General features: G+C 32.0%; 3 protein-coding genes across 7 annotated transcripts in view; all 3 read left to right on the top strand.

Annotated features, from left to right (window-relative positions):
* The first annotated feature begins 341 nt into the window (after positions 1-341).
* LOC139517315 (uncharacterized) lies at positions 342-4,909 on the top strand. The gene is made up of 5 exons (XM_071308243.1): positions 342-466; positions 1,092-1,122; positions 1,729-1,872; positions 3,337-3,579; positions 4,746-4,909. The coding sequence occupies exons 1-5, from the start codon at positions 464-466 to the stop codon at positions 4,772-4,774; spliced, it is 450 nt and encodes a 149-aa protein (XP_071164344.1). The 5' UTR covers positions 342-463; the 3' UTR covers positions 4,775-4,909.
* A 5,068-nt stretch (positions 4,910-9,977) lies between these two features.
* Positions 9,978-13,956, top strand: LOC139514935 (calmodulin-like). The gene is made up of 5 exons (XM_071304514.1): positions 9,978-10,033; positions 10,223-10,253; positions 11,955-12,098; positions 12,445-12,687; positions 13,397-13,956. Exons 1-5 carry the CDS (start codon positions 10,031-10,033, stop codon positions 13,423-13,425), a joined length of 450 nt encoding a protein of 149 aa, XP_071160615.1. The 5' UTR covers positions 9,978-10,030; the 3' UTR covers positions 13,426-13,956.
* A 3,731-nt stretch (positions 13,957-17,687) lies between these two features.
* The window catches only part of LOC139517313 (uncharacterized), a 28,429-nt gene continuing 22,177 nt past the window's right edge, over positions 17,688-23,939 (top strand). The window contains exons 1-3 of one of the 5 annotated variants that reach the window (XM_071308241.1): positions 17,688-17,780; positions 21,035-21,138; positions 22,748-22,873. In XM_071308241.1, coding sequence (XP_071164342.1) covers positions 21,057-21,138; positions 22,748-22,873 — 208 coding nt within the window. In that variant the 5' untranslated portion in view covers positions 17,688-17,780; positions 21,035-21,056. Of the gene's footprint in view, positions 17,785-17,883; positions 18,032-20,892; positions 21,139-22,747; positions 22,874-23,939 lie in introns of those variants that run through there. The other 4 variants (XM_071308237.1, XM_071308239.1, XM_071308238.1 and 1 more) reach the window with 4 other exon arrangements.

Genomic DNA, 23,939 nt, shown 5'->3' with positions numbered 1-23,939 from the left:
TCATTTCATTAGTTACAAATAGCCAAAATTATATTATGCCATTCATGCGTTTATAATTATTTAATAGGAAATATCAATCACAATGTTACAAATACTATACCAAACTTACAGTAACTGCAATTATATGTACAATGTATAGGTGATGCTATCGCTGACAAGAAATTAATTATTGACAATATAATTACTTTTAATTTGCAGAAAACAGCAGGGGTTACACGAACCACAATGAATTATAAATTAGCAGGTACATACACATATATTGGAAAATGAATCATTTAAACTTGTGAACATTGGCTTTTTAACTTTCGTTGACTTGTAGTAAGACAAAGAGAAAGTCAGCAGTGTACCGGATCGTTAAGCAAATTAATTAAATCAATTTCTAAAGAAAATAGGTGTCGTGTTTACAACTGTTTCGACACCATTCTAACTCTAGTGCACTAAAATATACACATGTACAGTCGATATGGTAAGTAAAACACAATATTTGTTTTATTTTTTCAATGCTGTAATCGTACTTTCAAAAGCAATTGTAATATTGCATACAACCGAAAGCTTATAATTTCTTTTATTTTTTTAAGTTAATAAATAAACATTATTTTGCTGCAAAGATAAAATTGTGTCCCGAAAGTTTTCAGTTTTATTCGGCCATTCAACTGAAATAATTAACGAGTCTTGTTGAAATGTATCTATAACTCGCTCGTATTTACCTTCAAAGACACATGTAGCGATGGTTGATGATAAAAAAAATACCACGTTAGTCAACGTTAGAGACTGTCTTGTTTAGTATAAAGTTTTAATTTTTTCATCCTTGAAGACCTTAAAGCAACTTTCATGAAAAACAAGCAATCAAAGTGTTACGAGTATCAGTATCAAAGTAATCAAATGGGATTTTGTCTATAAATGTGCTTCTCCTATTATCCTTTATTTCCAAAGTAATAAGAATACAAGCGTTATCTATTTTACCAATAAAACCTTTTAGCCTAACAAGTTGCCATTAGAGGAAGCAACCCAATGATGGTAACTTTCAATTTGAAAAAAACACCCTTTATCGATACCATAGCTATGTTCGATTATTTTCTTCTTTATTACAGGCTGACGGGCTATCAGAGGATCAAATAACAGGTATATATACCAAATATTATAACTCAGGCGTAATTCATGCCTTCTTATTTTGAGAAAATATGACCGATAGTCGTTGAAATTTAACAACACAAATTACAGTATGAAAGGACAGTACAAGCAATCAAATATCAACTATGGCAGATATAAAGTACAAACACAGCACTAGAAAAAAGAACCCATTCAATACAATTAATACCTTTGTTTGATTAAACGATATACGAATCCGACACGCATGCTTTTCATTTAAAAGATAGATGCATCATAGGATCTGATAAAATGTTTCTTTGATAAACTCTTGATAAAAAGTAAAATCACAAAAATACTGAACTCCGAGGAAAATACAAAAAGGAAGGTCCCTAATCAAATGGCAAAATCAAAAGCTCAAACACATCAAACGAATGGATAACAACTGTCATATTCCTGACTTGGTACAGGCATTTTCTTATGTAGAAAACGGTGGATGAAACCTGGTTTTATAGCTAACTTAACCTCTCACTTGTATGACAGTCGCATAAAATTCCATTATATTGACAATATAATAAATGCATATACATATATAGCTATGCTTTCAAGTTTAAAATCTACTTTATAAATCAATTATTTCAGAAATTAAAGAATGTTTTACATTGTTTGATAAGGACAATGATGGTTTTATCAATCCCCAAGAGCTAGGTACAGTGATGAGAGCGTTAGGACAGAGTCCATCAGAGGCTGAAATAGAAATGTTAACTAAAAGCTATGATGAAGGTGGTATGTATTATGGTCCGAGACCACAATTATTTCGTAGTGCATTTCTTTTAGAACATAAATGAAAATAAAACAAATCCCACCTGCGCTTTCTCAAAGAAACTTTTACAGTGTGTTGTACTACTTTTGGGACAAATTATATCAAAATTATAGAATACTTCATCGGCTCTAAGATAAAATATGGACACTTTTATGTTTAGGGCGTCTTGAAATCTTTTGACAGCTTCCGAAGTGCTAATTTTTAACCTTTTTCAGCTGGACCAAATCACTACTTTCCTTTAAAATTCTGGACCCAAATTTTTTTACAGTGTAATTTCAACCCCCTTACTTGCAATTTGAGGCATTAAACATGAAGAAATAAATTTGAAAGGGGTATAAAAATTAATGGCAAGTAACCGACTGTCAACACTAGGGACTATATATTTGTGAGCAACGAAAATCAAGGGACGACCGTTGTGTTCTTGGACCTTATGTGTTGTTTACAAGAAAATATACTAAATGTAATACTTTAATTTTAGTTTTGAAGTAAAAAGTGGTTTAATTCATGGCTACTAATGTGAAATATACACCAAGGCGGAACAAAATACACATTTTTGTTTATCAATATCTAAGATGAATAACTTGCATCCGATTTGCCATGATACAGACAAGAATTCAATTCTAGAATACAAATGACATCTTTATTTGTTTAAATTCTTATAAATTTCTCAACAAATTTCTTCGCCGACGACTAAAGACTATCAAACAGGTTTACTAATAAGATTTGCTAACCAAAAGCTAAGTAAATGTTCAAGTGTGATATCTAAATCATTTCGATTCTCATTTGATAATTACGACGATTATCTAGATTTAAGCCAAACCTGGGTCGAAACGTACTATATAATAGAGCTACGAATTTATTGTGACCGTTTCCTCTTTTCTTCTGTGCTATCATCTACAACATCATATTAACATTAAATAAAGGGGAAAATCAAACCATAAATCATCCATGTAAAAATCACCCCAACTAAAAATTAGGACTCTTATAAGACAGAAATTCCTTTTCCGTTATAATCTGTATTTGCTTATATTACACCACAGGTGTTTTCATCAATGCACGTTGTAGCGTTCGAAATGTTCATAGTCATAGTTCCTTTCAAAACCGGTGCTATGAGGGAGTCGTGAGCTAGCAGCAAGGTGCAAGGTTTTGTTCTGCGTTGAAGTTCTTAATTGTGACATTGTTGAGAAGAATATCCGAATAGAAGCGACCTTTCTATGTTTTTCGGATTTGTACAGTGGATTCCATATTTTGTATCATAAGAAAATAAACAATTTCTTCTTTTTTTTCTAACCTCATATTAGAATACGAAATAATTCTTTTCTAACTTGCTCAATATGAAAACAGGATGATGTAATATGATTGCAGTGAGAGAAAAAAAAAGTACAATTAAAACTTAAAATACCATCATCATGTTTTTTTTCTCTCAGGTAACCAAACTATAGACTTTTCTGAAATGTTGAGTATCATGACAACTCGAATGAAACCAAAAGATCCTATGACAGAACTTCAAGAAGCATTTAAAGTTTTCGATAAGGATGGGAAAGGATACATTGATTCCAAACATTTTAGACACCTAATGACAACTATGGGTGAAGTAATGTCAAATGCTGAAATAGAGGAATTAATTCAAGAAGCAGATAAAGACGGCGAGGGGAAAATTCATTACGAAGGTAATGTTAATGTCTTTATACTTTTAATTGCTTTTAAAATAGAATGAAATTTAAAACAGTGTGGATGTGGCCATTGATTGACATATTAAATTCATCCATTGACTGGGACAATTTAGGTGAACGTTTGTATGTAACGACCACTGCTCACTATGTACTTTTTAAAGACACTTAAACTATGGGGTCACCAAAGGTTCTCAACACCTTAATAAAGTAATTCGAAAAATTAATAAAAAATAACACGATGTTTTGATTTATATCAATTATATAAATCAAAACATAAAGGTTATTCCTGATTAATTTTTCGAATTATTTTATAATTAAAGGCGTTAAGAAACCTTCGGTGACCCCACAGTTTAAATGTCTATCGTAGGTACGTCGTGAACAGTGGTCGTTACAGACAAACGTTCACGTAAATTGTCCCAGTCAGTGGATGAATTTAATGTGTCAATCAATGGCCACAGCCACACTTTTTTTAATTTCATTCTAATGTAATAAAAACTAAACAAATTTGAATATCTGAAGAAATATGAACAATGGAAATTCGAAGAAAACTAAAAACAAGGGAAATCCAGGGCCGGGCCATTCTTTCCTGTGTCATATTTTAAACATAACTTTTTAATATCCATTGAAATCAAAGTATTTGCAATTGGCCGTGTGATACCCTCGGGATTAACATGCTTTTTGATATTCGAATTACACTACATACATGTTTCATTAAGTTAATTATTTTGACCCATTAAAATTTAAGGGAAATTTGAAATATCCCTTCCAAAATCCCTTGTTATTGTACTCGAAAATTCGATGGAAAACGTACAATAACAATAATTTTAAAAGACAACATTTTACCCATTGTAACTTTTAATTGATGAAATTTATTTCCACACTTTAGAAATATTTAGACAAATATTTTAGACTACAGCACGACAAAAGAAAAAAAGACAAAAAGTAATAGGGAGAAAAAGGAGGCTCATTTTGGGTTATGTTAAGATTTCTTTTCACCTGATGACAGTCCCAGTTATAATAAAAGTGAGGGAAAAAATTCTGCTAAAGAAGCAATAAATTCAAAGAAACTGTCAATTTTAAGACAATTCTCATATGTGAATAAAAAAAAAGATGTGTGGCAATTTTATAATTAACAAAATTATAACATACGATTTTACTTTCAGAGTTTGTGATGACGGTGACATCAAAATAATAAAGGAACAGTCATATATGATGAAGATGTGAACAGTTTTGACTTTAACAAGCATTTATTTATTTATTTTAAAAAAAGTACACGTATGTCCTTCACTACAAGGAAAGTTTCCAGTTCTCTTAAATGTTTTCTCATGTTATGTAATGTAAAGAATGTAGGTTTTTTGTAAGTTATTATAGTTATTAGTGAAAATATTAAATTGTCTCACAGCATGCTTGTTTTTATTCTTTTTTTAGTATTGTTGTATAGTGAAAAAATAGGAATATGTGATCTTTATCATACTAAACTCATTAAAGATACCAAGATTAAATTTTTGTACGGCTTTGTTGCTGAAAACTCCTCAAGAGTTGCGAAAAGGGCAAACAAATTTCCAAACATTTTTCTGCATTTTCAACTATGGGAGAACATACGGCCCACAATCATATGTACATGACATTCCTTGAGTATTCATGAACGTGATGCAAGTCAAAAACCTAAGTGGACCGTAGATACGCTCATAATGAAAAAATGTAAAAAGCAATGTTAAAAAGTCGTCGTAGTTTTTATTGAATCATAAAAATACTTACAGTTGTTGGCACGACACGGGTTATGTTCGTCTCATATATTTTATGATAGTATGATACTAAACCCCTAACGGGAGGGGTTGTGCCTGATATTCATATGATGAAGACATAATCTTTCAATCAGTTTAATTGAGGCCTGGAGCTGGCATGTCAGTCAACTGCTGGTAGTCTGTTCTTATCTATGTATTATTGTCATTTTGTTTATTTTCTTTTGTTACATCTTCCGACATCGGGCTCGGACTTCTCTTGAACTGAATTTTAATGTGCGTATTGTTATGCGTTTACTTTTCTACATTGGCTAGAGGTATGGGGGGTTGAGATCTCATAAACATGTTTAACCCCGTCGCAATTTTGCGCTTGTCCCAAGTCAGTAACCACTGGTCTTTTGTTAGTCTTGTGTGATTTTTAATTTTAGTTTCTTGTGTATAATTCGGAGTTTAGTATGACGTCCATTATCACTGAACTAGTATGCATATTTTTAAGGAGCCAGCTGGAGGACGCCTCCGGGTGCGTGAGTTTCTCGCTACATTGAAGACCCATCGGTGGCCTTCGGCTGTTGTCTGTTTTATGGTCGGGTTGTTGTCGCTTTCAATCAGTTTAATTAAAACATCATACTTTGAACGACAAAATTATTTCATTTATTAATATTACTTTTACTTATGGATCATGTCATACTTTGAATGACAAAACTATTTTATTCTTTAATACTACTTTTTCTGTTAAGTCTGTTTTTTATGATATACATTTGACGTGACTCTGTACTTATGTATCCCGTCATACTTTGAACCACAAAATTATTTTATTTATTATTATTACTTTTACTGTTAAGTCTGTTTTTTGTTATACTTTACGTGACTCTGCATTTATGTATGCCGTCCTGTTGAACTTACTTTAAATAAAGCTAATACTAACAATGACCACTGCCCTTTTCTCGATCTTGATATCTATATCACTAATGGAAAGCTGAATACTAAAATTTATGATAAAAGGCTGAACTTACTTTAAATAAAGCTAATACTAACAATGACCACTGCCCTTTTCTCGATCTTGATATCTATATCACTAATGGAAAGCTGAATACTAAAATTTATGATAAAAGGGATGATTTTTCATTTTCTATCGTTAATTATCCGTTTTTAGATGGTGACGTTCCCTTGTCACCATCTTACGGTGTTTATATATCTCAACTTGTACGATTCGCTCGTGTATGTAACAATGTTTTTAACGAGAGAAATTTATGTATTACTGAAAAATTATTACACCAGGGTTTTCAATATCACAAACTAGTCAAAACATTTACTAAATTTTATCATCGGTATAAAGACATCATTCGTAAATATAGCTCAACATGCAGACTTCTAATACGTTCAGGTATTTCACATCCAATTTTTTTATGGAAATGTTCTTTATAAAGCACAAAGGTGTCAGTATTCACCTCAGAAACTTACAAAACCTTTATATTATAATTACGATACTGTTGTCAAGTCATTAAAGATTGCATATTTTGGCGTTAATATTGAGTCACTGATAAGGTCTTTGCATCGGAACTAAACACATTTATTCTTAAAACAGTTGTTGGCATGACACGGGTTATGTTCTTCTCATATATGTTATGATGGTATGATACTAAACCCCTAACGGGAAGGATTGTGCCTGATGTTCATATGATGAAATCATAATCTTTCAGTTAGTTTAATTGAAGTCTGGAGCTGGCATGTCAGTTAACTGCTAGTAGTCTGTTGTTATTTATGTATTATTGTCATTTTGTTTATTTTCTTTGGTTCCATCTTCTGACATCAAACTCGGACTTCTCTTGAACTGAATTTTAATGTGCGTATTGTTATGCGTTTACTTTTCTACATTGGTTAGAGGTATAGGGGGAGGGTTGAGATCTCACAAACATGTTTAACCCCGCCGCATTTTTGCGCCTGTCCCAAGTCAGGAGCCTCTGGCCTTTGTTAGTCTTGTATTATTTTAATTTTAGTTTCTTGTGTACAATTTGGAAATTAGTATGGCGTTCATTATCACTGGACTAATATATATTTGTTGAGGGGCCAGCAGAAGGACGCCTCCGGGTGCGGGAATTTCTCGCTACATTGAAGACCTGTTGGTGACCCTCTGCTGTTGTTTTTTATTTGGTCGGGTTGTTGTCTCTTTGACACATTCCCCATTTCCATTCTCAATTTTACGTCATACTTTGAACGACAAAATTATGTTATGTCTACCTGTGCGAATTTCAAACGCGCAATTTTACACCAGTACTGAAAACTTTCCATCCTTTACGGTTAGACTTTACATAGATACATAAAATCGTATAAGATAAGCAAAATGAGGATGTTAAACTTGATGTATGCCTTTTTGTGCTTCTTCGTTACATTTGTTGTTTTTATAGTGATTAAGATGATAACACAATGTTGACTGCTGTACCCCTATTTTTGACATTTTTACTCTTTGAGTATGTTTGTTTTGTTCACGCATCGTTGACAATGTAATGGAATTTGATGCGACTGTCATACAAGTGAGAGGTTTAGCTAGCTATAAAACCAGGTTCAATCCACCATTTTCTACATTAGAAAATGCCTGTACCAAGTCAGGAATATGACAGTTGTCAATATTTGTAATAGCGACATTTGGCTCCTTAAAGATCCACATAGCATATGTATTTATAGACTCATTCAAATTTCTAATGAGATTCAATGACCTCACTGTAATAACCTTTTCGGAAAGGGTATCTTTGAATTATTTTTATGGCTTAGACCATTGCCTGTCATAATCCTCAAATTGATTCATTAGTATTTTAAAGTTGTGTTTCCAATTACTGGATCTAGGCTCATAATATTTCGGGCCTTAGGATATCACATTTCGCGTGAAAGTGTTTTAGACCATGTTCATGTCATTTGCAATAACGTGGAAAGCTGGAATATATCTATATTGAGATCTAGCACTGATTCTGACAGAAGGTTTATACTTAAATAAAGGCAACAGCAGTATACCGCTGTTCGAAACTCGTAAATCGATTGAGAAAAAAATCCGGGTTACAAACTAAAACTGAGGAAAACGCATCAAATATGAGAGGAGAACGACGACACGACAGAAACACAACATTAAAATGTAACACACACAGAAACGGACTCTAATATAACTATGGCCATTTTAAATTCGTCAATATTGAGATCCCGAAACACGTGCTTGTATTTTAAAATCTTAGTTGCAATAGATGAGGAAAATGTTGTTGGATTACCAATCAAATGAATTTAGAATTTAGATTTTCATTTAGATTAAACTGCAATTGGAGCATCGCTCCGATTAAAATACCTTTAAATAGACTCATCAAAGATACCAAGGGGATAATTTTGTAAACCAAACGCGCGTTTCATCTATAAAGGACACACCAAAGACACTCGACTAAAAAATTAAAGGCTTATTACAGTATGAAGTTAAAGAGCATTGAGGACCGAATATTGCGAAAGGTTTTACCAAATATATCTAAGGTAATATATTCCTTTGGTAGAAAATCATTAATGTTTCGGGCAATTGTAAGTTTATTAAAATAGTTAATTTACAAGTATGACCATATCAATGCTAATTCATATCAATTGAGAAGTGCTGACTTCAAGGCTGGTGATATATTTATTGCTGAAATGTACGTGTATAATAAAATGAGTGGTGTGTCCGATTCCTAACTCCACCTTCATCGTTGAACGCTCATATTCTAAAAAAAAAAAAAAATAAGTTCACCACTTAAATCATATCATTCGATGGATGTCATATGTTGAACAGGATATGCATACCCTTCGTGTTGCTCAGTCTTTAATTTTCTTTGTTTTGTATACTGTTGTTTTTCTTTTAGTCTTTTTCTTTTGTTAATATTGCTTTTTCAATTTATTTTTGACCTTTATGAATTTTAATGTATCTTTTATATCTTTTGCCTCCCTCTCTTGTACACTTGCAGCAAGTATGTCTAGCATATTGTCTTTTTTTCATTACAGAAAAAACTAAAAATAACAATGTATTAGAAGGTTTCTGAAGTGGTTATACCCGAAACGTTCATCAGCAAAAGAATAGACCCAGTGGTTATAAAAACTCATCAAGAATACCAGGCTTATGATAATGTACACCAGACACACTTTTTCGTCGGCATAAGACTTGGCAGTGACACTCAGATCAAAACAATTGTAAAGTCAAATTAAATACGAAGTTGAAGAGCATTAAAACCCAAAATTATCAAAAATGTGCCAAATATGGCTAAGCAGTCTCGAAAATATTACACAAGTTTGATTAATTGTGTCCAACCAACTTTGGGTAAATAAAATATGTTTTACCTGTAAATAAAACCTAAACCAATTACAAGACGATTGTCGATAAAATATCTAAATAAAAAGAGACATAATTGAATAACCCTTTGTATATAATCCTTTCAAAGACTTATCTGTCTATTGTTTTTTTTTCTCTCAATATAATCAGAAAAGAATTTTAATCACACAGTAGGAGAAATCTAATAGACGCAGTGATAGGAACAACCCGTTCAATGTAAAGTAAAATGTAATAACAAAAATCAAGGAGAATTACGAAAATAATTAAAAGGTTTTAAATACCTTGAATGGTGAATTCTTCTTCGCACTAGATTATTAGGTCAATATGTTCAAGTTGGTGTCGAGTTTCATAACGTTTAAAAATAAAAAAGCATAGCAGAATGGTAAGTTTTATTATTTTTGCGAGTGATTTTATTTAACTAGTCAGGAATAGATCAGTTATTCTTAATTCTTATTTGTTGTTAGGTTTCAATGTTTCATCTTTTGATACTTGGGAATCTGCAAATATTCATATTTAGTATTTGTATCTTAAATGACGATCATAGTAATGTATATTTGTTTGTTTCAAACAGGCGTCTGATTTTACAGAAGACCAGTTAGAAGGTTTGTATAAGGACATTTTCAATACATTAAATATTTGAAAAAACAAACAATGCAATTATATAAATACACATATATACATTTTAATTCAATTTTAAGCACACGGCCTAAAACATCTTACGCAATTAACGCATCAAGCCATAATGGTCTTCAACGACGCATGTAAGACATGTACTATTTTGCAAACAATGCAGACTCTACAATATCATGAGTTCAAAATGCAATTTTACGTTGCATTTATTCGGGGGTTCGTGTTGTTTATTTTTTATTTTTCTATGTTGTGTCATGTGTACTATTGTTTGTCTGTTGGTCCTTTCCAATTTTAGCCATGGCGTTGTCAGTTTATTTTCGATTTATGAGTTCGACTGTCCCTTAGATATCTTTCGTCCCTCTTTTATTTATAACCATAAAATGCTTTGTACATGAAGTCAAAAAGTAAAAATAAACGAAATACGCATATTTGAGATCACTACAGTCAAAGCCGTTATGTCATTTAATATTGAAAACAACACGTTATTAATTTCTTGCGTCCGAAGCGCTTTTCTGGATTTACCTTCATCAGGAACGCTCAAAGCCAAACATTTGAAATCCGAAGATGTATAAGTACCGAAACCGTTGAAGAGCTGAATGTCAAAAAATACCAAAAATAATTAGCCAAATTAATCTAAAGCCAACTTTGCCTGAGGGAGTTGAAACCTTAGTTTCTTAATAATTTATAAATTTATAAACGGACAATTTTAGTAAAGTTTGTTAAATCATGTCAGGACCGAAATACTGACTACCGAGCTGATGATACCCTCGGGGACTGATAGTCCACCAGCAGAGGTACCGACCCAGTGATGTAAAATATTGAAAACAACACGTTATTAATTTCTTGCGTCCGAAGCGCTTTTCTGGATTTACCTTCATCAGGAACGCTCAAAGCCAAACATTTGAAATCCGAAGATGTATAAGTACCGAAACCGTTGAAGAGCTGAATGTCAAAAAATACCAAAAATAATTAGCCAAATTAATCTAAAGCCAACTTTGCCTGAGGGAGTTGAAACCTTAGTTTCTTAATAATTTATAAATTTATAAACGGACAATTTTAGTAAAGTTTGTTAAATCATGTCAGGACCGAAATACTGACTACCGAGCTGATGATACCCTCGGGGACTGATAGTCCACCAGCAGAGGTACCGACCCAGTGATGTAAAATATTGAAAACAACACGTTATTAATTTCTTGCGTCCGAAGCGCTTTTCTGGATTTACCTTCATCAGGAACGCTCAAAGCCAAACATTTGAAATCCGAAGATGTATAAGTACCGAAACCGTTGAAGAGCTGAATGTCAAAAAATACCAAAAATAATTAGCCAAATTAATCTAAAGCCAACTTTGCCTGAGGGAGTTGAAACCTTAGTTTCTTAATAATTTATAAATTTATAAACGGACAATTTTAGTAAAGTTTGTTAAATCATGTCAGGACCGAAATACTGACTACCGAGCTGATGATACCCTCGGGGACTGATAGTCCACCAGCAGAGGTACCGACCCAGTGATGTAAAATATTGAAAACAACACGTTATTAATTTCTTGCGTCCGAAGCGCTTAATTGTCACATAACGGATTGTAGTATAGAAATCTGTTTTCGACTTTTAATATGAAATTTATACTCAATTCACTTGCTTCAGGACCATATATGATACATGTATTTTTGTTTTAGAAATACAGAATATCTTTAACCATTTTAACAAGAAAAAAGATGATAAGTTATCTTCAAATGATCTTGGTTTACTCATGAGGACCTTTAATCAGAGTCCAACTGAAGCTGAACTACAGGATATAATCAAAGAGATAGATCAGAAGGGTATAATAGTATATGATTTCTTTTTTATAGTATGTGTGGTTGACTGTGTGCTAATGCTCAGGATTACTTTCTATTTAAAGTTGTTTTGTTTTCTTTGAAGATTTATAATAGCTATTATCGGATAAATATAATTGTTTTTCGATCTTTTTTTTTTTATTTTCTCTTCTAAATGTATACTTGTTTTCGTCGTTTGTTTAATAGTCATTAAAACATCTGATAAAAGAACAACAAACAAAATCCATCAAACAACCGAAGAAAATTAATAGAAATAACCCAAAATGAGTTAACTAAAGACTTGCTATAGTGCTGAATACGAACCTAGTGCTAATCTAAAACTTAATTTTAGGAAATGAGGGGATAGATTATGAAGAGTTCTTGGAACTTATGTCTGATGCTATGAGACAACAATGTACCGATGACGACTATAGAGAAGTATTCAATGTGTACGATAAGGATGGTAACGGCATCATTACCTCTGATGAGTTTAGAGCAGCTATGAATTCAATGGGAGAAAATTTATCCAAGGCAGAGGCAGAAGAAATGATAATGGAGGCTGATTCTGATGGAGACGGACAAATAGATCTGACAGGTAGGCAAGTTTTATTAATGGTACAGTCAAACGTGTTAATCAAAGTAATGAGAATGACCTAGACTTTGAAAACAAATTGTCAGAAAGTGAGAGATTAGATATGGAACATACAGAAAAAAATATAAAGGCTTATAGACTAGGAAACAAGTACAAAAAAAGGGTTGGATTTTAGAAATATAATGTCTACATGTTAAGATTGTTGATGGAAGAAGGTTGCTTTGGTTTTATCAACTTTACTTCAGTTTGGTGCAAATATACGACCATAGCCTCCCATAATTGCGTGGGTATAAGTTTCATTTAGAACGCTGCTTTTCGTACTTAGTTTGTTATCTACACAATATGAATAAATAAATATGAATATTGTACAAGCATAATATAAAAAGAATTTATGAAGCAAACTATAACTACGAAAACAGAAACAAATATCAGATCATTAACACTCCAGTCAAAAGAAGAGAAAACACGTTAGTCCATTCATAAGAAGACATACAACATAATGAGTGGAAATCAGACCAAAACACAAACGCAATAACATATAATAATACGTGAGTATCAAAATACAACGCTCAACATGAATAAGAAGTCGTAAGATTCCATAAATGAATAGTAGTTTGTTTAAACCACAATACAACAAATAATTAATTAATGAACTATTATCCCATTTTGATTTGTAGTTTATGAAGTAATAGTTATTTTCCTCTGTTTTCAGAATTTATAAAGATGATGAGAGAGAAATAGGAAGGCTTATTCTAATACAGTACACACACCGTTAGATATAATGTTAACATGAGAGTTGCACGATATATCGTCGCTTTGATATGAACGTAGACATTATTGTCTTTATATACTAAAAATTGTAGTTATGTATGATTTTATTTGACTTATATTATTTATAGTATTTATAGCATTGATAATGATATTCAAACATAAAATGTAAAAAATACTGGCATAGGTTTTTGGCAGGTGTATTTTTGAAAACGATTAACCCAAAACTATGCATGTTTCTTTTTTAAATGAGATGTAGTTTGTTATTCCATCTCCGATTATCTTGAAATGAAATATCATACCTCAAAACAATCAATATATTGTTTATCAAATGTTGGGTTTTTTTTAAGACAGATTGTGGTGTAATTTTATATGAAACATTATCACTTTCAAACACTGGAATATTGACAAAGCAACTGTATATAATTTGAGTTCAACAAGTCAATATAAAGACCATCACATCTAACTGCAATAGGTAATTAATGAATAAATGGGTCAAAGAAATATTATTTTCTCCACTTCCTCGCAAAAACAAATTTATCACAAACTACTTCATATTTATTATGTACCATTTCTTGACTTCAATCTGTTATGTTTATTCCTCTGAAGTCTTATATGTTATACATATCTTTGAGGTTGCAATTCATCTTGGAAACTCTGGATGTCTTTTGCATGGTGAATGATTTAATGTGCCTAAATAACAATCGGACATCTGCAAAAAGTCTGACAACCTGTGATTCGGGTAGATCTTTTTATTGCAGCGAACAGTAAAGGTCCAGGGACAGTTCTTTGTGGCTCATCAAGATTATATATCAGCCACTACTCGATTGAAATGATCTTGATGTAAGGAAGCGTGAAGGTTATATATAAAAGTTACCTTGCTGTTATATCGTGACTAGTGAGTTTCGCTAGTACTTTGTTGTGAGGCCTTTCAGAAATCAACGATGGTCACATCTACTAGAATGATCCTCTTGTAGCCATGTATTCAATCTCGCTTTGTTCAATCTTCTGAAGTATACAGATGTGATATATGGTGACAGTTCTTTTGTGCGGGATATTAAACCAATTTTTGGTATTCTGTGTAGTCCAATATTTGTTGGAGGGTATTATTTGGTTTCCTCAGTTTCAGGTTCTAGGTGTAATGGTACGTTCTTTGATTTATGTTTTGGTTTTTATTGGCGATGTGTTCGTACATGGTGCATAAATGTTTTGTCCTGTCAGTATTGTATGTAAACGAGTGTTTATGATTTCAGCTTCCTCATTGGTGTTGTTTGTGATGATGCTGTTAGAATCAATGTTATTCTGCTCCATATAGTTCATACATCACAGAAAGACTTTAGGTTGTTTTAACCCCCTTGTTTGCACCTTTTGTTTGTGAATGTCTCTTTATGGGACATTACCCCCCCCCCCCCCCCAAAAAAAAAAAAAAAAAAAAATCACTGATACATGTAATCGTTAAAACTCTAGAGCTTGATCGAACAGGAAATAGAAATTGAAATGAAAACAGGACAATAGTTGCTCCTCGGGACAATAAACTTACTATTCCACTCATACCCAGTCAATAAGTATACACTGTGAGTTATATACTCAATACATGTATTCAGGAGCGGATGGAATGTTTCTACGCGCGAATGGACAGTTCACAATTGGACTATTTTGTCTGAAAGTTCAGTTCTCCGACTACCCTTTGAAAAGCGGGCACAAAACAATGCATTTAACGGATAAGACAAGATATTACTTGAAAATTGAATAGCTCAAAATACAAATTTAAAAGCTAAATCAAAACCAAAAAGTAATCCCCTATCAAACACAGCTACCGTGGCTATGAATGAATAAGAAACTACAGTCAGGTATATTCATGTTCTACTATTTGCACCCGTCGTGTTACTCATTGCAATTAAAAAAACTCGTTTTGAAATTTTAAAATGTTGTCATGTCACAATCGAGGGAAAAAAAGAAAGAATGATTATGACTATAACAAGAGGAACATAATTATCATCGGTCACATTGACACATTTATTCCATAAATATCAACCAAATATAGTTGCGACCGTAAAACTTTCTTAGGTTCTTAGGATAGACTCAATAGCTTTCTTGTGATAGGAAACGAAAGCCCTAGTACATAGTATCAATCATTTTACCTCAGTTATCATTTTCTATATAAAATAAGTACACAATAGTTTCACTATTTTGCAAATTACAAGCTTTGAACTATTGGACCGGTCAAAAATTTCCAACTATTGGACCTGGCCCGGGTGAAACTATTTGACCGCAAGCGTCATTATATTTCGCAAAATTTAAAATGCAGCCACAAGATTGACAGGCTGGTCCTCTCCCTTGCAACATACGGGTATCACAGCCAAACAGATAAAGGACAGAGAACCAGTCTACAAGATTGAAGGATTTTGAAAAAAAAAAACGCGGGAGTAACGACGTCGTGTTTTACCTATTGTATCTAGTATAGGGTTGATGTCATTGCAAGACGTTGCTTTAGCATTTGAACATATCTATGAAGTAAAAGTTATGGTTTGGTTTCTTCTTTATAACAATAGTTGATCTATCACCGCCATTTATTGTTTGTTGTGTTTTTCGATACAATAAAACACTTACTCCTCGGATACAACTATTGCCCTCGGCTACGCCTCAGGACAATAGTTGCTCCTCGGGATAATAAACTTACTAGTCCACTCATACCCCGTCAATAAGTATACACTGTTAGTTATATATACTCAATATTCAGGAGCGGATGGAATGCTTCTACGCGCGAATGGAAAGTTCACAATTGGACTATTTTGTCTGAAAGTTCAGTTCTCAGACTACCCTTTGTTGTTAATGTTTAGATGAAGTTCAATATATGAAGCAGACTTATTTGTACAAGTGGTAACTTTTTTTCATTTCAACGATATAGTTGCGAACACTTTTGGCAGTTGGTTCCCTTAAAAATGTCGATTTTCTGTTGAAAAAAGCACGTTATACAAACATAGTTACTATATGCTGTTAAAAAAATCAAGCACCTTGATGATGTCAGCTTCGGCCATTATTATGAATTTTTCCGAAACTTCATATCTTTCAATTTATTTGGATCATTTCCCATGGCGGTCCTTGTGTGTACGAATACAAATTTACAAATTCGAAAGTTTAATTATGATTCGGTTCACATATAACAATACAATAAAGCTCTTGAGGGCTTTTTACAGAATATATAATAACATAACTTACACATATAACATTAGAACATACAACATGCACATAAGATATATATAAGCAACAAATTATTTCAAATGCATAGAGACAGCACAGGCGTATTCAAATACATGCAAAGTATTACTAATCTACACACCTAATATGCCAGAACTGAAGAATAAATAAAAACTGAAGCACAACTAAAATTTAAGCACAATTAAAATTTAGCACAAATAAAAATAAAACACAAATGCATAATTTAAGGCATAATGCCAACATTTAGAGCAATTACTTAAGTATGAAAAAGCTTATCTACATGCAGAAAACAACATGTTAGTCCATTCCAGGACTGTATAAGGCTCTTAAATTGAGAAACTATTTTCAGTCCCGTGAAATAGTCAGCATGTAGGCTGTGTTCCACAGAGAAGCAGCTGAAAATTCAAAATTTTTCAAGACAAGCTCTGTTCAGCAAAAATTAACACATGCTCTTGTCTCTCAGAATATATCTATGTACATTTATATAATCTTAAACCATCACACGTTTTCATAGAAATTTTTGCAGTTCTCGGGTGGTTCAGTCAATGCACGATCTTGTATAACACGGTTTCAATGCAACAAAAATATTATATGCATTCGTTCACGGTATCAGTCTTATGGGGAAACTCGCGGCAAGCTGAGCGCCACAGACTTCCTGAAACCTATCGTCCTCATGAATATCAAATAATGTTACCTTTTGATGTATGCTTCATCTTCTCTAGCCAAGGGTAACGATCCACTTCCCTGTGGAGAGGATTGAAATGGATCGTTGTCCCGGAATATAAGTTCCTTTAGTATAAGTTCCAAAAGGAAAAAAATATATTCTGGAATATTATTTCCACAGGAATAAATATTTTAGTATATCCTAACGGAATAAATGGTATAGAGTATTTGTTCCAACAGAAATAGATATTATGACAATGTTTATAATAAAGTTTCCGTTGGTTTATAGGCGGAACAAATATACGTTGACAGCACATTCACTGTCAATTTCCGGAAAATACTACACTAGTGTCACCGATACCAAAAAAATTAGAAACCACTTCCGGTGTAAACAGAAATTAACCAAATAATTTTGCAAACAACTTTTAGAACCCTGTTTTTTTGCTGTTAGTACAAGTTTATATATACAAAAAATATATTAGCATTACAATCACAATTTATTAATTTTCAATTATCAAACTCTTGCATTAATTCGAAGACATTACACTTGCCTTCACTTTCACTTTCAATTCGCGAGGGAAACCCTTTTTGATGTAAAAACAAATCTTACTCCATGATAGATCATTCAGCAGTTTAGATCTTTAGTTAGAGGAAACATAAACGATTATGGAAGACATAAACTGAAAACTTTTACTAGGTACCATATGAATTGGTAAAAACTGAGACAGGCATTACCTGTGAAAGAGGACGAAGTCCATAAAGAATTATTTTTTTAATTCAAGCCTATTTTAATTTCAAAATCTGTTAAAAAATAAACCAAAATACTGTAACGCTTCGAATTTTGGTCCTGTTGTTAGAGATTTTAGTTGTGTCGTCATTTAAGTTATGACATCTTTTTTTTTTATAAAAACAAAGAAACGCTATCATCAGGTAATGTTTTTCATATCAAATAACTATTAAAAATGAAATTGTTATTTTGCTCCTTCCTATATATATATATTTTGATAGACTTTTGATAGACTTCCTATATATATATATTTTGATAGACTGATAGACATATATTTCACTCAAGGTTTCATGACAAACGAGACTGGAAGAAAGAAAGTGATTTCTGCAATTTACATGTATGCTATTTTGCCAGCTCTGATTAAAAATTTCTTAATGTAAAGAAATGTTTTACAAAATATGAACTTTATAGCAGCCAGTAATGAGGAGGGGGGGGGGGGGGGGGGCAGTAATAACCCTGTTGATATTTTTGACAATAGACAGCATTTATATGCCCCTGCTGAAGGCAGGCATGGGGTAATCGTAATCAGTAATCGTAATCAGCTGTAATCGATTACATTTTGCAGTGTAATCCTATGTAATCAGTAATCATGCCATTTCTGATTACAAGTAATCATAATGTAATCGATTACATTGCAAAAAACAGGTGTAATCATGATTACTTTTAGATTACTTTAAGATTACATTCATATGATTACTTGCTGATTACAAATCTTGTATATATATGAAAATAGTTTTTGATAGACAATATGAAAATAAGAAAATGTAAAGCTTGAATGAAAAATCATGAAACTGGTATTCACAATGATGGGACCTTGTTTAATGTGATAAATTGTATCATCTATATAACAAATTTGGATAACCAAGTGTTTTATTTTGTTAACAGTTTACTAAAGGAAATTGCCTCTCCAATATTTTGTTGTAAGATTGAGCTCCTATGATACAAGAATATGCCTTGAAAGCATTTTTTTCCTTGATTGAAAACTTCTGATATTAACTCCAATTTCATACAAATTTAACCAATATTTTTACATAACTACATTGAAATTCAAATGCAGAAAACATTTAGTTCCAATTTTACTTCGATGGTCGACATAAATATATGAGCTCACTTAATTCAAAATGGAAGTTAAAACCGGATTTCATTTATTGACAAATTGAATAAATTTTGTTTTCCATAAATTCGTGTATAATATGTGCTTTCTAATTTTTATTCTTTATTAACTTTGAGCCTTACGGCTCATCAGTACAAACAAGTACATGTACAGTGTATACATATGGCATAATATCAAACAATATGCATAGTAAACAACAGGTGACGTCAGAAGTTTCATTAGGACAAAATGTATTTTATTAAAATAAACTGCTTCTTAATTTAAAGAGAAATGTATATACTTTCCTAAGTTACAAAGCTGTTTTGTTTTTTCATCTGACAATAATTATTAATTAGATCAAGTATTGAAAAATTTCAAACAAAATAATGACAATCAACCACTTTTAACTTTATTGATATTGTTATTAAGACAATAAAATTTTAATACCCAAGCTCACCTATTGTTTGTTAAAAAAAAATGGAAGTGGTGATTAACACCTGTAAAAACATTAATGGATGTGTCAATTATGTCCCAACAGACAATAAAACTATACTTAATTAATTTTCCTTATTTGTTCAGGTTTTTTGTTAATTAGGCAGTTGGTTAAAATTTGTAGAAAAAAATAAAGTTATATCTTTTACATAGAGGAAGGACATGCATTTGTCTGTAATAGCTATTTTATCAAATAATACATGTTACGCTGTACTTGTCTATAAATTCTTTCAATTAAGATGAGTAATTTAAGGCTTTTAAAAAAATCACCAAAATTAGCTTTTTTGTGAGGATAAAAATTTATAAAAAAACTTTGATATTGCAATATACAATGTAATCATAAGTAATCTAAAGTAATCATGATTACTTTAAAGAAAAGTAATCTAATGTAATCGATTACATATGAAAAAGGGTGTAATTGTAATGTAATCGATTACATTTTATTAGCAAAGTAATTGTAATTTAATCGATTACATTTTAAAGTAATCGACCCCATCCCTGCCTGAAGGGGAGGAGGCATTAAGTGTTACTCTTGTAGTTGTACATGTAAGTCTGTACGTATGACATCCCTACATTGTATATTGGTTTCTGTTCTCTAACTTTAGTTTGGCTCAACCAAATGTTAGGAACTTAGGAAACTGATACACTATGATTGTTATTCAAAAAGCACAGATCAAGTTTGAATTCTGGTGGCATCACTGTTGTCATTCTAAAGATATGCCCCTCTACAAATGAAAGTCACTGAATTTTTTGTTTCCTTTCTCTTACTTAAAAGACTTGAGTTGCCTAAACCAAATTTTTCAAATTTATACACAATGCTTATGACCAAAAAACTCAGATCAAGATCGTATTTGGGTGATCAGTGTCCCATGGTCAAGAATAGGATTTTAAGCAAAACAGAAACTTATGCTACTGTGTTATTGTCATAAGTGTTTGAATCGGTATGTACATGTATGTGCTTAAATACCCCTTTAACAATGTTAATGCTTGTTTTGAGGTGTTCAAGTTATAAAATTAACATATTTCAAAATTCAGGTTGAAACCTCTACATTTGTTGTAATTGGGATAGCCCTAATAAATTGGGATTGTTGACAGGTCTGACAATAAATTGGAAATCAATTGGCAGATTAAATTTGGTCATGCATTTTCTATTAGAACTTACTATGTACATGTACCATGCTTACAGTGCATTGGTAATAAAATCAGATTCAGTAAAAACTGAATATTTGCATTGCATAGATATTTAAAGAAAATGTGATTTTAAAAAATAAAATATTCACAATTGGATTTTGCAGAGCAGAAGAGGATCTTTTTATTTCTAGTTGTAGAAACAATGAATGATAACTAAAGATGTTTAAAAGAAAGAATTTAACAGAATCAGATGAACCAGCAGAAAAGAGAAGTAGACTATCTGATGAAGGAGGGAATGAAGGTTTATACAATTTACATTATTCTCTAACATTCTCTAGCATCTCTTATGAAAATATGATGAAATCCAAGGAAATCAAAATTTGTTTACCTTTAGAAAGCTTCAAAGCATGTTTACCAGGTTATAAATATTTCAATGGAAGATGATTATTTGAAGTAATGTACAAGTTAGTATTTAATTCATTTGGAGGATGGAGAACATGTAAAAAAAAAAGAAGTGAAACTTTAATTAAATGAGGTTAAAAATAAATTGCAATGTATACATGTATATAATTTATGCAAAACACCATTACTTCTACATTCCCATTGTTTGTATTGTTAGTTGAAATTTTTAAAATTGAATGTATTTTTCAACAATTGCACTGAAGTTAAATTTGTAGAATCACTTTAAATAAATATACTGTATGTGTTTGGAATGAGAGGAGCACACAGATTAGACTGTAAGATTGGAACTGGTTTTAAGTTATTATCCTATGGGCTTATCAGAAACAGGGGGAACTCATCCCCTAGTGAGAAACTGAGACCCCTAACTTACCTGTTGGCTTCTTTTTTGCCCCATTTATGGGCATTATGTTGTCTGGTCTGTGCATCCCTTCATCCTTCCGTCCGTTCGTCTGGCCGTCCTGCTTCAGGTTAAAGTTTTTGGTCAAGGTAATTTTTGATGAAGTTGAAGTCCAATCAACTTGAAACATAGTACACATGTTCCCTATGATATGATCTTTCTAATTTTAATGCCAAATTAGAGATTTTCTCCCATTTCAACTGTCCTCTAAACATAGAAAATGATAGTGTGAATGGGACTTCGGTTTACTGGGGACACGTTCTTGTTCATATGTAGAATTATGTTCCAATATACATCTCTGGTTATCCATGAATAAAGAGTTGGATTATACCTTTGAGGCAGTAGTCACTAATGTAGTCTTTACAAGGGTTACAATCCATATGGCAGACTACAAATGAATATTAATCATTATTACATTGACAATTGAGAAAAGTTAATAGAGGAATCTATTCATATACATTGTGTATAAAAACTCAACTTTAACATCAAATTTCTAGGTGGACAATGACAACCACTAACAAGGCTACACAATCAAAAATATTGTAGAAAATAATAGTTTTATAAGTACTTCATGTATTAAGTTAATCACATTTACAAATTGTACATCTTACATGATCAAACAAACAAAATTCAAAGTTTACTATTAGAATTGAAATGATTGCCAATATTCACACATCTCTAACACTTAGTATGAAGATATTGATGAAATATAATGGCTAGTAATTGTCTACCAATGTTAAAATTAACATAGAACATGGAATGATGGAATTATTTCTTAAATACATGTACATTGTAAAATATATTGAATTATTATATAAGATACATACTATGAGGGGGTTGGAGGGTTCTGATCCTGGTCTTAAAAACACGAAATCCTGAGGTCCTAAATTTAAATAAATTTAAATCCTTACTTCCCGAATTAAAAAAAAGATCCCAGAGTCCAGATAAAGGGCCTATCCCCTCTCATACTGAGCACTGTAATGTTCATAATGATTTGCACATATTAAACAAAATTTTGTTTGTACATTGAATATACTTGTTCTTCTTCCAGATGATGGAGAGAATGACATTACTGAAGAGAATACCAGTTTACAGGATGATGAAACCTCTATTAACCAATCACCAAGCAGATCTTCTTATAAAAGTTTCCTTGGAAAATTTATGCCAAATTTATCTTGTATGTATTAAATGAATATTCTTAAGATGAATAATTCTGTGTTTATAGGTGATTTTTTTCCAGCATTATAAAGACAGGATCCCAAATCCAACATAAATTAGCGGCAAATAATTTTAATATGACCGCAAAAATGTTTTTGGGTTTGCATATTGCTACTATGTCGTCATTGTATGTGTCTGTGTTGTCATCATCCAAAGACACATTTGGTTTCCAAACAATAACTTCAGTTTAAGTGAATGGATCTCTATGAAATTTCACAAGAAGATTCAATACCACAGAGGAAGATATGGATTGATTTTGGGTTTATGGTATCAACAGGTTAGGAATAAATGCCAAAACAAGCATTTTTGTTGTTTCTGGACAATAACTTGTGTGTAAGTGTATGGATCTCTCTGACATTGTACCACAAGGTTTCATATCACAAAGGAAAGGCTGTGGTTGAGTTTTGGGGTAATTGCCCCTTACATGCAGGAATCAGGGGCAAAAAACAAGCATTTTTGTTGTTTCTGGACAATAACTTGTGTTTAATTTTATGGTTCCTCTAAAATTGTACTACAAGGTTCCATTCTACAAAGGGAAGGCGTGAATTGAGTTTTGGAGTAATTGCTAAGAGGAGTGCTCAAAAAGTTTAGGGGGGATTTTTTTTCATTTTTTTAAGGAGAATACATGTATTATTTTTTTTCAAAATTTTTTGTAAAGTTTCAAGAAGAAATCTTCAAGTGCAAAGTATTGCGCAATAGATTTTTAAGATCTTTGACCATATTTATTTTGTGCCAGAAACCTATATAATGTCAAAAATTTGATTACAATCCAAATTCAGACAATATCAAGCTTGAATATTGTGTCAAAATTTGCCCCAACTGTTCAGGATTTAACCTCTGTGATCATATCAGGATGCAGTCAGCAAAGCATTTTATTTATTTTTATTGTGGGGGAAAATATTACAATGTGTGTTTGTTTAGAGCAATTCTAGCAATATTCTGAATTATAAAGAAGTTTCTAGAAGGATATCTCTGTAAAATGTGTTGGTAAGATTTTTTTTTATCAAATATTGCTTGAAGCTAAA

The sequence above is a fragment of the Mytilus edulis genome, chromosome 3 (genome assembly GCF_963676685.1).
Source record: "Mytilus edulis chromosome 3, xbMytEdul2.2, whole genome shotgun sequence".
Taxonomy (NCBI): domain Eukaryota; kingdom Metazoa; phylum Mollusca; class Bivalvia; order Mytilida; family Mytilidae; genus Mytilus; species Mytilus edulis.
This window is presented reverse-complemented; position numbering and strand designations above follow the sequence as displayed.